Genomic DNA, 12,950 nt, shown 5'->3' on the forward strand with positions numbered 1-12,950 from the left:
TGAAGTTAGCGCCCCTAATATTAATATTCGTTCACAGTCAGTCTGTCCCTGCACTTGGTCTGTAGTTTATAGGGAGGGGCCTTATTCGTCAAGAGCTCAGTGCCGCTTATAGCGCGTAAACCAATCCCCTACCCAGCCAGCCGAACTCCCACTCTAGTGCAGTAGTTCTCATAACTTCATTTTAGCGTTCCGTTGGTTGTACTTTATATAATAATCGTGGTTAGTAAAATACTGGTAGAAGTGTTTGTGTTATGCTTTACCATGTAAACTATTGTCAAGATACATTCAAGCGGCAAATGGATTAATATAGCACGCTGAGTTTGATAACATGTTGAAAAATTGATAAGAAATAAAGACGCCCAACCAGGCGGTACATGCGTGTTAAATAAAGCTCAAAATCTTGTCGCATCATCCGTTACCTGCTTCCAAATGTATACATTTTTCGAAGGTAATCCTAATGAACCTACTACTACTAATTAATGTCCGTAAACATCAATCGTCGCTGAAATCGCAGTTGCGAAGCACACTGATGTTTTTCCTCTTTCGTTGAAGGAAAATATGTACGCATTTCTGTCAAATGAGGATACCTTCTACTTGTTGCATGGAAGATGTCTTAGAAGAAAAAATTATTTGCTTAGGTACATGTCTGCGGTAAATTTTTTTAATTACAAATATGCTTACTGCTGGTATAGAATACTGTTTGAGAATCTATGAAAGTTTCAATATTATTCACTTTCGGGATAAAGTACCTTGTAAAGTCTGTTGATATTTACTGTGTTTGTATGGCTGTGTTGGAATTTAAATGGCCTGGTGCCCAGCCCTGCTCTCTCGAGCAAAATATGTAGCCTGAGTGCGTCCTAGTGGAAGCATCAATCAGCTGTGAGTGTTTACGAACGGGGCCTGTGCTGCTTTACTTCTATACTTTCTGCGTGTGTTGCCCTTCTCTACTGCTCGTTTCACCTTCTATCCTGTCTTGCTTGGGAACATTTTTCGTATCTTATTATGGCTTTTTCGGCTCGTTTGACTCCAGAGAAGGCAAAATTCTGCCAACTTTTGTTTGGACCTGTCATTTCTTTCGCTTTCGGTACTTGTGAGTTCTAATTATTAATGTTAACAGTTAGATTTCGTTAGCTATTCCATGTGCACGTTTCCAGATGTGGATAGACGTGCTTTCTGTTTATCAGCCTAAAAACCGTCAGTGTTCGATACGAGTAAATTTACTGTGTTAACTAGTTTGTGCCTTCGCTCATTTTCAGTGTCATAGTTTTATCCAGTTATTTTGATTTCAAATTCCTAGATCAAGTCATTTATTTTGTTAGTTACAAATTTGAGTAAATTCATGTAAAATGTCACATTTTTATTATATATTTTATATCTAAAAAATTTCTTCAAATTGCTTGGTCAGTCTCCGATATGTTCTATTATTGACAAAAAAAAATGTAGACCTGCTTTCTTCCTTTAAAAATTATGAGCTTTTCTTCATCAAACGTTGTACTGGCTTAGCTTTCTATAGGTCATAACATTTTCACGATTCATAGCCTCAACTTTTACTTTACGACGCACTTACTTGGTGTTGAGGTCCCACCATTCATATTACTTCAAGACCACTTGCTGCAATGAACCGAGTGGTTTTCAAGGGTCAAAACTCAAAACATATATTTTTCGATCTTTGTACATGAAACGATGAATTAACCGCATGATTACTTTTTCTCTTTCATCTTCCCTTGCTCTTTTATCTTTAAGTATTTTTCCTACGAAGCGTTCTGGTTAACGTGGCGACCTGCACTCAAAAAATTGATGGGTTGTATAGTCCAAATAGTGACACACTATCTTACTTATTTTCACGAGCAGATAGCGGACGTTGCAATGACACGCCATTTTGCGTTGTTGAACCGGATACAGAACATGACCCATACTAGGAAAAACAGGGCATCACTATTGGGACAACTGCTCACTCATTTCCCTGAGTATGTTGCGTTAGTGTTCCCTCTACTAGGCGATGTGAGCGCCCTGCCCTCAGTTGGGGCACGGACTTGGCCCCGAGCGTTGCCTCTATAGCACTCGTGACACCTAGACGTTGCTTGCTAGAAACTATCCATCTTAACAATCACCGTCAAAAATATTGGTTATTTTTATACTTCTTTTTGTTTATTTTTATCAGTTTATTTTTTATTATCCGTCTTAACAATCATCGTCAAAAATATTGTTTATTTGTATCCGTCTTTTTGTTTATTTTTATCCGTTTATTTTTTATTATCCGTCTTAACAATCACCGTTAAAAATATTATTTATTTGTATCTTTATTTGTTTATTTTTATTCGTTTATTTTTTATTATTCGTCTTAACAATCACCGTCAAAAATATAGTTTATTTCCCAAATCGTTCACCTAATCATGTGGTTTTAGTTGACGGTTTTCACTAGATGAAAGTTTGTTGACAACCGTAGAGGAATTAGTACAGCCTTAGTGCGCAGTAGCATTACTTGAAGTATATTAGTACAGCATTAGTACATTACCAGAGTTGGAGCCTCTTCTGTCTACACTTTGATCTGTTCTCGAATGGACATTGGAAATAGGTGAAGATAATTCTCTGGTGTTAGTAGTCGTTCCCTTGTGAAGTTTAGAGAACTTCTTGACTTTAGAATGGACGTCGCAGAAATGCGAGCGCACCGCCGAGTATGGTCGTGGATACAGCGTTGGTGAGTGCCTTTCATACGAGCCTCTTTCTTAGACATTCTGAGAAATGAGGACACTTTGTTCAAATAGCGATGCACGTATTTCCCTTGTGTGGGTCATCTTGATCTAATTTGGCCCGGCAAAAGGGTGTATCTGTAATACGCCCAGGAAATGTCGCTATTTGGACAATAATTCTTTGACTTTTCTCAGTGTAATCGCTGACGTAATCATAACTTAAGTAACTATCGTCATTTTGCGTTTGAATGTCTGCGATCGCTGGATTGCTCAAATTGTCATTATTTTGGGGGTTTGCAATATTAGATTTTTTTATAAATCCGCTCCCGTGACTTAGTTCTCGAGTTCCCTACTGCATAAACTCCATCTATGTAGTATTTACTTTCCGATCAGTCGTACTTCACTATTTACATCTTAGTGGACTCTCATTCGTCATCACACATTCCATCGGTATGCATTCACTTCTCTCTCGTAGATTGTAAACAGAACCAGTCTTAGGCTAGGTTAAGTATTGATGTGTTCAGAGTGCACACTCACCTTAGTGAACCCGGATTACCTGATCATATCTGCCCGGGCAGCAGCTGTGGCTGCCATGTGCGCTACAGCTGAATGATAGCAGCAGCTGTGGCTGCCATGTGCGCTACAGCTGAATGGTAGCAGCAGCCGCGGCTGCCATGTGCGCTACAGCTGAATGATAGCAGCAGCTGCGGCTGCCATGTGCGCTACAGCTGAATGATAGCAGCAGCTGCGGCTGCCATGTGCGCTACAGCTGAATGATAGCCACAGCTGCAGCGTTGGTCTTATCGCTCCACTAGCACCACATGGCCCAGCCTCAAGTCTTGACTCTCATATCATCGCTGCCTCCATCACCGTATCCTCATAAGGGCTCTAATCTACATCTAGACTTCCGACTCCTCTGTCGACTATATCTTCATTCTAGAACATGGTTCAAAGCGCATATTTGAAATTATTTGGGGTTTAAGACTGCCCCGTAATTCTTTCAATAAATCCCTAACCTTACTGTGTAGACTTTGTACACTTCTCTCTGCAGACTTCAAGGCGTACGTCGTTGCTTTATTTCAACTCGACACTCGTTTATCCTGAGTGGTGTCCGATTCGCCATGGCGCATGATGAAATTTGATTTCTCCAATTTTGCAATGATTTTGTTTATGCATAGGACCATGCTTTTAATGCAAGATTCGCAATTGATATTTCATGCACATTATACATGACAAGGTGCGGTCTATTAGGAGAACAAATGCCGGCGAGCTTGGGTACTTGACAGCTAATCTGACGAAGAAGTACTTAATCGCGTTGCTCCTAGATATCGTATCAGCGAATCATAGACAAAGAAAAAATGTCAGAGATCAGTTTGAATTGATACTTTATGTATGATGTATGTATATCAATGAATGGAAATTAGCTTTGTTTTAAGCGTTTAACTTTCCTTACACTGGGCAACGAGTTCTGAAGAATGTAGATATTTTTTTTGTGCCTAACACTAGTTGTTTTCTATCGTGAGTCTTATTTTCATTACAATTTTTGGGGGAATTTTATCAGGGAATTGTTTCTGAGATACCATCGCGATCGTTTTAGTAGCAAATTGGAATTCGTGTTTTCTTCTTCAAAACTATTTACTTTCAGTGATTTTGCACTTCCATTCGCGATTAATTTTAACATAAAACTGTTATCGTTCTGTCGATATGAAACTTAGTTATGCTTGCTCGTTAAGCACCATGATCCAATTGGCTTGGAAGACATGTTTTTGCACTAGTGTCTTATTTTAATGAGAATTCTCTACTGTCAAGCTGACACTCCTCTCGCTGGCGCTTGTTTTCAATGTCGGGGACGAGAAACATCCTCTACTCCAACTTCCCCCTTACTTCCTGATGTGCTTCTTTTGTTGCCATGCCCCTCCCTCTTTCCCTTCCCGCTGATCCTAAACTCACGTCATCTCCCCGGCATGTTGCTGCTCTACCTGCCGCCTCCCTATACCTCTACTGTCCCGACCTGTTCGCTACTCATGGTCTTGTATCCTATTTACAAGATTCGTACGCGATACTTATATACGTATACATATGTTCTGCCAGCGAAATACGTATGTCATTTTTTCAATATTATGCCCACTTGTAAGCTGTGTTTAAATTCTTTTGTCTGAATTCGCTGTCGGTCCCTAGTATGTTACTTGTTTGTTAACGTTCACAATTTTACCATAGATAATTTGAATTGCAAGCTTGGGCTTGTGGTTTGCTTTATTCCGAGTTGAACCTTCGTCTTTTGGTTTTATTGGCGGCTAACCACCGTGGCCGTCCACAACCTCAGATTTAATTGCGCTTAGTATTTATTACTTCCTTGAATTCGATGGTTTGAATTGGACTGCCGCAATTTTAGTCATAGTTGAAAACATGTTGTCATACTTCAAACATTATATTCACTGAGAAAAATGTTTCAGTGTAAAGCAATGAATTGACAATGAACATTATAAGTTAACAGTTTTACATAAAATTGCCTTATTTTTGTGTTTTTAGTAGCTACCGATATTTACATGTTTCGCCCCCAATAATTACACAGTTTCTTCGATCTATCTGCATTATGATAGATCTATCTCTACTAGAATGGTCGAAACCAGATTTCATAAAATCAAATTAAACTTTGAGCTCCTATTTCTCCTCTGTGAAGTAGGCTGTGGTTTTGCGGCTGTAGTGCCGCTATACTCATTAATATTTGAGGTTTTATGCCTCTTTACAATCCTGTGGTTTCGATTTGGAATGCGCCTCAGCATTCCCAATTGCGTGTGCCAGTTCAATAGTATAAGTTTTTGTGGGAATGGAATTCTGGGAATTTTTGTAGGATTGGAATGCTGATGTTTGGAAGTTTCAAGAACCTAGTGACAAATCGTAGCTAATTATAAAACAATTTAATAATTTTCATGAACCATAAGCTAATATTCGCCGGATAATCGACATCTCGATTTTAATGCATTAACCGATTGAATAGTCGGCAATTTAAAGTCGCGGAAGAATTGCCTCTTAATCGATCTTGGTGTTAATTTTTAATCAGCTTTTTATAAATGAGTGATCTTTCAATGCAGGAACGAAGGCAAGTACACGGTTGCATTGTTTTGTCTTGTCACAATTAGTATTTTGTTGAACTTATTTAGCTCGGTATTTAAAATGGAAGTTTTTGATGCCCATAAAACACAGCGAGTGCATATTAGCTTTATTTCATCAGATGTAATCACGAGTATCGAGTAAATATACATATCCAGTATAAAATAAATCCATTGTATAATATATCCATATATAGTTCTAAATTAATTTCGAAGTTTAGAACGAATTATTTCGCTACCCAGGAGAAAGACAGCGAGTGCATATTAGCCTTATTTGATCAGATGTAATCACAAGTACGTACCGAGTAAACATATTATATCGATTATAGAGTATATCCATGTATCCCTCTAAATTAATTTCTATGTTCAAAACGAATTCTTTCTCTACGCAGGAAAGACAGCGAGTGCGCTAGCGGCGGCGAAGATGCGAGCGACGACAACGAAGACGAGGGGTCGTTAGAGGACGAGAGTCTCGCCTCGTCCTCGTCTGGCGCCGCTAAGAAGCACGTCAACAAGGGCCGGTGGACTAAGCAAGAAGACGAGGTGATACTAATATTTTATACTAAATTATATTATATTATCTCGTTATTATTTTCATAATTGATTCATACACAAGAAATCTTGCTCTTCACTTGTTTGTAACATCAGGTATAGTATGTAGTAGCGGTAAACCTTCACCGTACTATAATATATTTTAAGAATTATTCAGAGGTTTCCCTTATTTTGTCCTACTCTTTTATTATCTCGTCATTATTTTCATAATTTCTTCACACGCAATTGAAATTGAAGAAATCTTGCAATTAACATTAACTTTGACGTCATGCACGTTGATGACTTCCTTAAGCCCATTTTGATATGTATTTATCGATTAGGACCGCTCATTTTTCACCTTCGGACCTGGTTGATGAAACAAACGCATTCTCAGATCATAAAATAAATTGACGTCTTAAAATGATTTTCCGAGTATCGAATGCGTTGTTCGCTGTCATTAATAATTTTGACAATCTCATTCGAAGTTCTTATATTTTTGTCGTATCAAGTATATAACTGATTATAACTGTAGGTTTTGCTTTACCTCACAGAAACTGAAGTGTGTAGTTGAGGCTGAAGGCGAGAACTGGGAAGCCATCTCTTCACACTTCCCTGACCGCACGGAGCTGCAGTGCCAGCAGCGATGGCAGAAAGTCGTCAACCCAGAGCTCGTCAAGGGGCCCTGGACCAAAGAGGTCAGTTTTTTTCAATCTAATTAATTAATAGCTGGAATCAAATTAAGGTATATCTGTGTAAGGAATTTGTTATGACAAATAGCGGTTATCCCAAGTTTACAACTAGATTGCGGACCGAAGTTGACTAGGAACAGAATATTATAGTTAGTAGGGTTGTTGACTCTAAGTTCCTATCCTCGACGAACGTCTTTTTCTGCTGTGTACCTTATTGGTACTAGATAAATGTTGTTGTAATAAACTATATTACGGAAGGAAGTGATATGTACCATATGTAGTGAAGAAAGATGACTTGGAGAATATCGAACATATTACAATCTGCTATCTAATTAATACATATCTGGTATCTAATTAGATATCCGATTCCTGTATTAATAAAAAAAAAATATATACCAGTAAATATCTTGAATCTGATCAAAGTCCATCTGAAATCTATTTAAACGTAGTAAATTTGTTCTCCAAAACATCGTTGCAAGTAATAAATTTCTATAAAAATTAATTTTATATTTAGAAAGTAGAAATATAATTTCTTTCGAGATTATGATTGTGATAAATTCATTATTACGGGGATCGTTCGTACCACATTATCCGTTCGAAACTCAGGTCTTTTATTGACGACTTATTCCATAACAAGAGCGAAGATAATTTTCAAAAAGAAGTGCATTTCTCAATCGTATCCGCAAATCACTCCACCAGATAGTTGGTTTACTGTAGAATTTATCTATCAAAGTTAGCACGTTTTCAGGTACCTAATCTGTATAGCATGTTGAATAACGAGCTCTCCGTTCAATTTCTTTTACTCACACTTAGATAATTTGGGCGTATTCATTATATTACAAATAATTGTGAAAAAAAAAGGCATTGAAGAATTCTATTGTATTGTTTTGAGCAATTGTTTTGTGAAGGCTTTGACATTTCTCTCGTCACACCCTTCCAGCTCACTGATGAAATGGATTAAAGTAAGTTCCTTTGAATTGTTCAAGTTGATATTTTGAGGGCCAAAATTATTGTTTTGTATTATTTTTGTTGGTGTAAGATAATAAATAACTCATTTAATTAGTTTTTGATTATAGATGCGTGTTTTTTTGACGGTTAATCCGGAATCGCCTGATCCTGCCACATTCCTCTTCACACAACACAAGGCACTGTATATACGATATGACCTGATCCCTCGGTCCGGTTTTTTTCTTTTTTGTACTTCACTGCGTGCGACGTCGTTGGATTATTTCAAAGAACTGGAATGCTGAGTTATTTCCATATTTTGTTGCCTCATGTCAGACCCTCTCTTGGTTCACACGTCTCACGCAGTTGCTTTTTTAATAAAAACGACGGAACGCGGATGAGAACAATCGGTGTCAATTTCATGTGTGTTTTTTTTTCATATGTGTCTTTTGTTTATGTTTCACCGCTTATGTTACCTGTCAGTAAAGCACTTCACTTTAATTGTGTCCTGGGAATGATATGCGTTCCTATAGTATTGGAAATTGATTAAGGGATTGATCGTTATTAAAGAAGTACTTCTCGGCTCCCATTACCAAAAATTATTGCAAGAATCAAGCTTTTTGATGCAAACGACTGGTGAATTTGTTTATAAATATTTTGATAAATTCCTTCTTAATGAAGAAACGGTGAATTTTTGCAGTTTTTTTCCATTTTGAGTTCCAATGTATTCTTGCTTTCAATTAGCTATAATTTTTGTAACGCATCGAACTTGATTGATTATATGTATCTTGATATTACATATGTATATATGTACAGGGGTCTCGTAAGCCTGTACCAATATGTCATTAAATTATACGAAATTTGAGGACTCAAATGAACGCTAATCGAACCCTCCGCGGTGGGCAGCCCTCCAGCCTATTTTTTGATGGCTTGGTATTAGGTTTTGTTCAGAAGTAGCCCGGCCTCAATATTGCGGGCAAAAAATATCCAGATTGGTACCTGAGAACCCCGATGCCTTAGTTTATACTAATGCCCATTACAGATGCATGGAACTTTAGGTTGGCCCGCTCTTCAGAATTGCTTAGAAAAAATTAACCCACACCCCCTTATACATAGACTTTATGCGTCTTTTCTGCGATACTCGGGAATTGAGTCGCGCTTATCATAGTTTGATGAATTGACAGGTCCTAAGCCGAGCCTTCAATAACTTTTTCAGTGCGTTTTTCCCTCAATAGTTTTTTCTTTAAGGCATTATAGGTACAAGCTTCAAAAAAGTACGTACGATGGCTTGGATGGTAATTTCATGGTATCATCGATGCATGAAGGTACCAGAGTTAGCTTGCATATTGTCATTGCTCGAGCCGTTCCCTGTCAACGTCCGTTCAGCTTACTGGAAAAAAATATTGCTATCAGAAAATGCTTTTGGTAATAAATTTTTTAATTTCATGTCTTGACTCTTGAGTGCACGTTTCTTCCATCCTCGCTCAAAAACCGTAAAAATGTTTCTATTTTTTCGTGTACCCAGTTTTTGGGATGTTGATGCATCTTGTGTTACTATCGAGTTAGTTTACCAATATAGAAGAGTATTTGATAATTATTTCGTTGGTCCGTGCCGTGGCTTTTATTCTGCAAATAAATATGAAGAACGTACACAAGGCATGGACACTCATGAACTTCATGAATATTTCCTCGGCAGAATTTTACAAACGTCGTTTTATTCATTTGTGAGCTGAATGATTTTGAAGCGCATTTTCGTCTCCGTATATCTCGAGCATTCTCCATTGGCGCGGTATATATGCCGCAAATAATTTATTAAAATGTTCACACTGACACGATCGAGATTCAGAAAAGATTTGTCGTACTAAATATAGTTGCTAGCATTAATGTCTTGCATACATGTTGCACGCAAGCATTGCCGCCACCAACTTAGTGTGCTTCTAGACATACTTGCAAAATATTCGGGATAAGTTTCCGGCGTAATAGCTGCTGTTACAATTGGTATAATTTGTTTCTTATGTATCTAGGCATTGAAATTGTATAAGAAATGAATTGAAATAAATTTTGACCTTGACCTAATTGTGGGGTTCTTTCGCAAAATTTGCCCAGTTCTAGCGGTACATAAGCGACCTGGCGCGCGCACTGAGCAATGAGTCAGGGTCAACATTATGCCCCAGCGGGACCATGGGTTAGGCCTACAGTCCGACCAGCTGTTGTGGTTGAACATTAGCGAGAGTGAGTGGTTCTGCTCTCTCTACAGAACAGGCCAGGGGTTGTCCTGGTAATTGTTCTGCTCATGCTGATCTCATTTCATTAATTTCAGCCTCAGTTGTTTTTTTAGTTTTTTTTAGTTGTTGTCACGACTTCATCGGATCGCTCCGAATAAAAATTATTGCGAAATTGCGTGTACACAACGATGAATTTGCGGGAACATGTCGTGACGAAAAATTGTGCATATTCTAAAGTAGTTTCGTTTTTATCTTTTTCGATAAATGTTTTTTTCCTTTACACTATTGCAAAATGTTTCGTAACTTCCATTTAAGCGCACGTCTTTGTTTCCAAAACACTAGAGTAATTAAAGTTAAGGATGTATTTTTTTACGTTAAACCAACCGTCATTACGTTCTGTTTCGTTATAAGAAGGCATGTTCCGTAGCTTTAGTTAACTAAGAAGCGTCGTTGCTGCGATGATGTTGCAGCGCTGAGCACACGATAGCTCGAGGCTGGCGCCGTAGCTGCGTTCGTGGGAACGCTGCCTCAGCTTCCCGGCTCGCGCGCGTCCTGCATTCCGACCGAGCTGTGTTTGCTCAACGCGTTGCCATGGCGACCTGACTCACTCCTCCCTCCCTCCCGCCTTCCTTTCTATCTCGTTGTGAACCAGTTTCCACTTTATTTCGTCTTTATCTCCTCCCTTCCTCTCTTACTTCCATCTCGTCCCCTAGCCGTAGGAAACCAGTTTCCTCTCTGCAGCAACTTCGCGTGGTTTTCATATCGCCTTCCTCTCATCCTTGTCTTTCCTTTTATCTCCTGCCTTTATTGTAATGAACACGTTTCCCCTTTTGCTGCATCTTCGTTTTTTATATCACGTGCTGAGTTAAGTGGAGCAGTGACGCAATTTGTACGATAGTTCATATTCTACTCTATCATGAGCATCGATCCTCTCATTAATCTATCTCGCGTTCTTATGTAGTTCTGTGACGGCTGTAGTTACTGGAATCTCAGTCAATATATTATATGCATAATAATAAGTTTTGTATAGTCGGTTTGTTAGCATATTTTCATCGTGGAATTCTGCAAACAAATTGAGAAATCGCTTGACGATCATACTTGCTCGAATCGGTTTTACTTTTTTCAAGTTGTATGAGCCTCTACCTGATCCACTTACTTTTGATCTACGCAATATTAACTCGAAATGTTAACTTTGATTCTACGCAATATTAATTCGAAATGTTAACTTTGATTCTACGCAATATTAACTCGAAAAAGCACGTTGGTTATTTCGGCAAATGATCAGTTTTTTTAGTTATCTACATCGTATATTATCTGGAAGCTCGGCTGATCATGACAATTATAATTTTATTATTGCATCATAGATGCTCACCGCTCCCTGCCTTGTAAACTGGTTGCGTTCAATCGGCGGATATATCTGCTCTTTTGTGCTTGTGATCTGAGAGCCATGCTTTTTTGGAGCCGGTACTGCCATTGTCGGAGTGAGGCATGATCTGAGCATCTCGCGCCCAAAGCCTCATCTTACGCAAGATATCGAACTCCGGCTTTATGACCGCCTGTTCCGCTAGCTTTGTTTGATCGCAGCTCAGCAACTATGGGAACCTTTCAAAACCTGTCTTGGATGCTGTTCTTTTGCGGCTTACATTGCCTGCGCCTCTGCGAATTCTGCGTGCGTATTTTTTCGCTAGTTAAATCTGAGTTTCGTGGTGTAAATTTAGACATAGTACTAGCTAGCTTGTGTCGCGCCGTGCACGAGTTTTTGACAACTCCATGAATTCTCAATCTATTTTGGGTTTGTCTTCTCTCGGTAATATTGAATGAATTTTGACAATCTTGCTTGCTTCATGTTAGCCAGCAAGAAAAAACAGGACCGACGGTATATTTTCATTTTGATTTGTTAAAAAAAAATTTAGTTACCTAAATCCTTGAAGATTTCAGTGCGTGTTGTCCATAAATGTTAAAAAACTAATTTTTTTTGTTCTAATTTATACTCCTGATAGTGTAGATCAAAATGGCTTCCTATTTCTTTCTTTGGCGAGAGCGAGAGTGGAAGTGGGGGAACGGTAAATATAGGAAGAGGACGTAGACGGGCAGGAAGCACAAAAGCGTGGTTCGGCTCAATAGGGCGGCACAGCTCAGGCTGGTGCGCTGCCTTTCACAATTATTCATTCGAGTCTCTAAAGAAAAGTTTAGGTGAAGCGATTACGCAATGACGCTCATTCAACGACAGGCTCGGCTACTCTTGAGCAAGACTTGCTCTAAAGTCTCGTGCTGCAAGGAGTCTTGCGTCTCGCTGCACTAGTATGAAGAAATACTCAATTTCTCAAGTTCATGTAAATTTGTAATGATGCTATGTGGGTGCTTATTATTAATATTCGTTAATTAGTAACCACAAAGAAAGATGGAAAATATGGATTGCAAATTAATTGGTTGATACGACCGCGAAGGTTTGTCCTGGATTTATGATTGAATATTTGAGTTTTTAAAAAATTTCACGTTATGTTTCGCTCGTCTCTTTAAAATCATAATTTGAGGAAAATTTTCCGGGTATGGTAGATATACAAGTTTTGTGATGAATTTTTCTTGTCCGTTTAGACTTTTTCCTAATTTTATAACAGCATGTGAAACAAAACTTGATGCATCAATTCTATCGTGCACTCGCCTATTTTCGACACTCACCTATTGTGTCTTATTTTCATTGAAGAAACAAATGTTGCTAAGCACGTTCTTCACTGGAATAGATATGAACTTTCTCAGGTT

The 12,950-nt window shown here is 38.5% G+C and overlaps 1 protein-coding gene across 3 annotated transcripts in view; it reads left to right on the plus strand.

The window, feature by feature from the left end:
- Positions 1–2,415: 2,415 nt before the first annotated feature.
- The window catches only part of LOC108679714, a 29,312-nt gene continuing 18,777 nt past the window's right edge, over positions 2,416–12,950 (plus strand). For 2 of the 3 annotated variants that reach the window (XM_047883002.1, XM_047883003.1), the window contains exons 1-3: positions 2,416–2,698; positions 6,193–6,343; positions 6,883–7,026. In XM_047883002.1, the coding sequence (XP_047738958.1) occupies positions 2,643–2,698; positions 6,193–6,343; positions 6,883–7,026 (351 nt within the window). In that variant the 5' untranslated portion in view covers positions 2,416–2,642. The remainder of the gene's footprint in view (positions 2,699–6,192; positions 6,344–6,882; positions 7,027–12,950) is intronic. The other variant, XM_047883004.1, reaches the window with a different exon arrangement.

The sequence above is a fragment of the Hyalella azteca genome, unplaced genomic scaffold, assembly GCF_000764305.2.
Source record: "Hyalella azteca isolate HAZT.00-mixed unplaced genomic scaffold, Hazt_2.0.2 contig11784, whole genome shotgun sequence".
NCBI classification, from domain to species: domain Eukaryota; kingdom Metazoa; phylum Arthropoda; class Malacostraca; order Amphipoda; family Hyalellidae; genus Hyalella; species Hyalella azteca.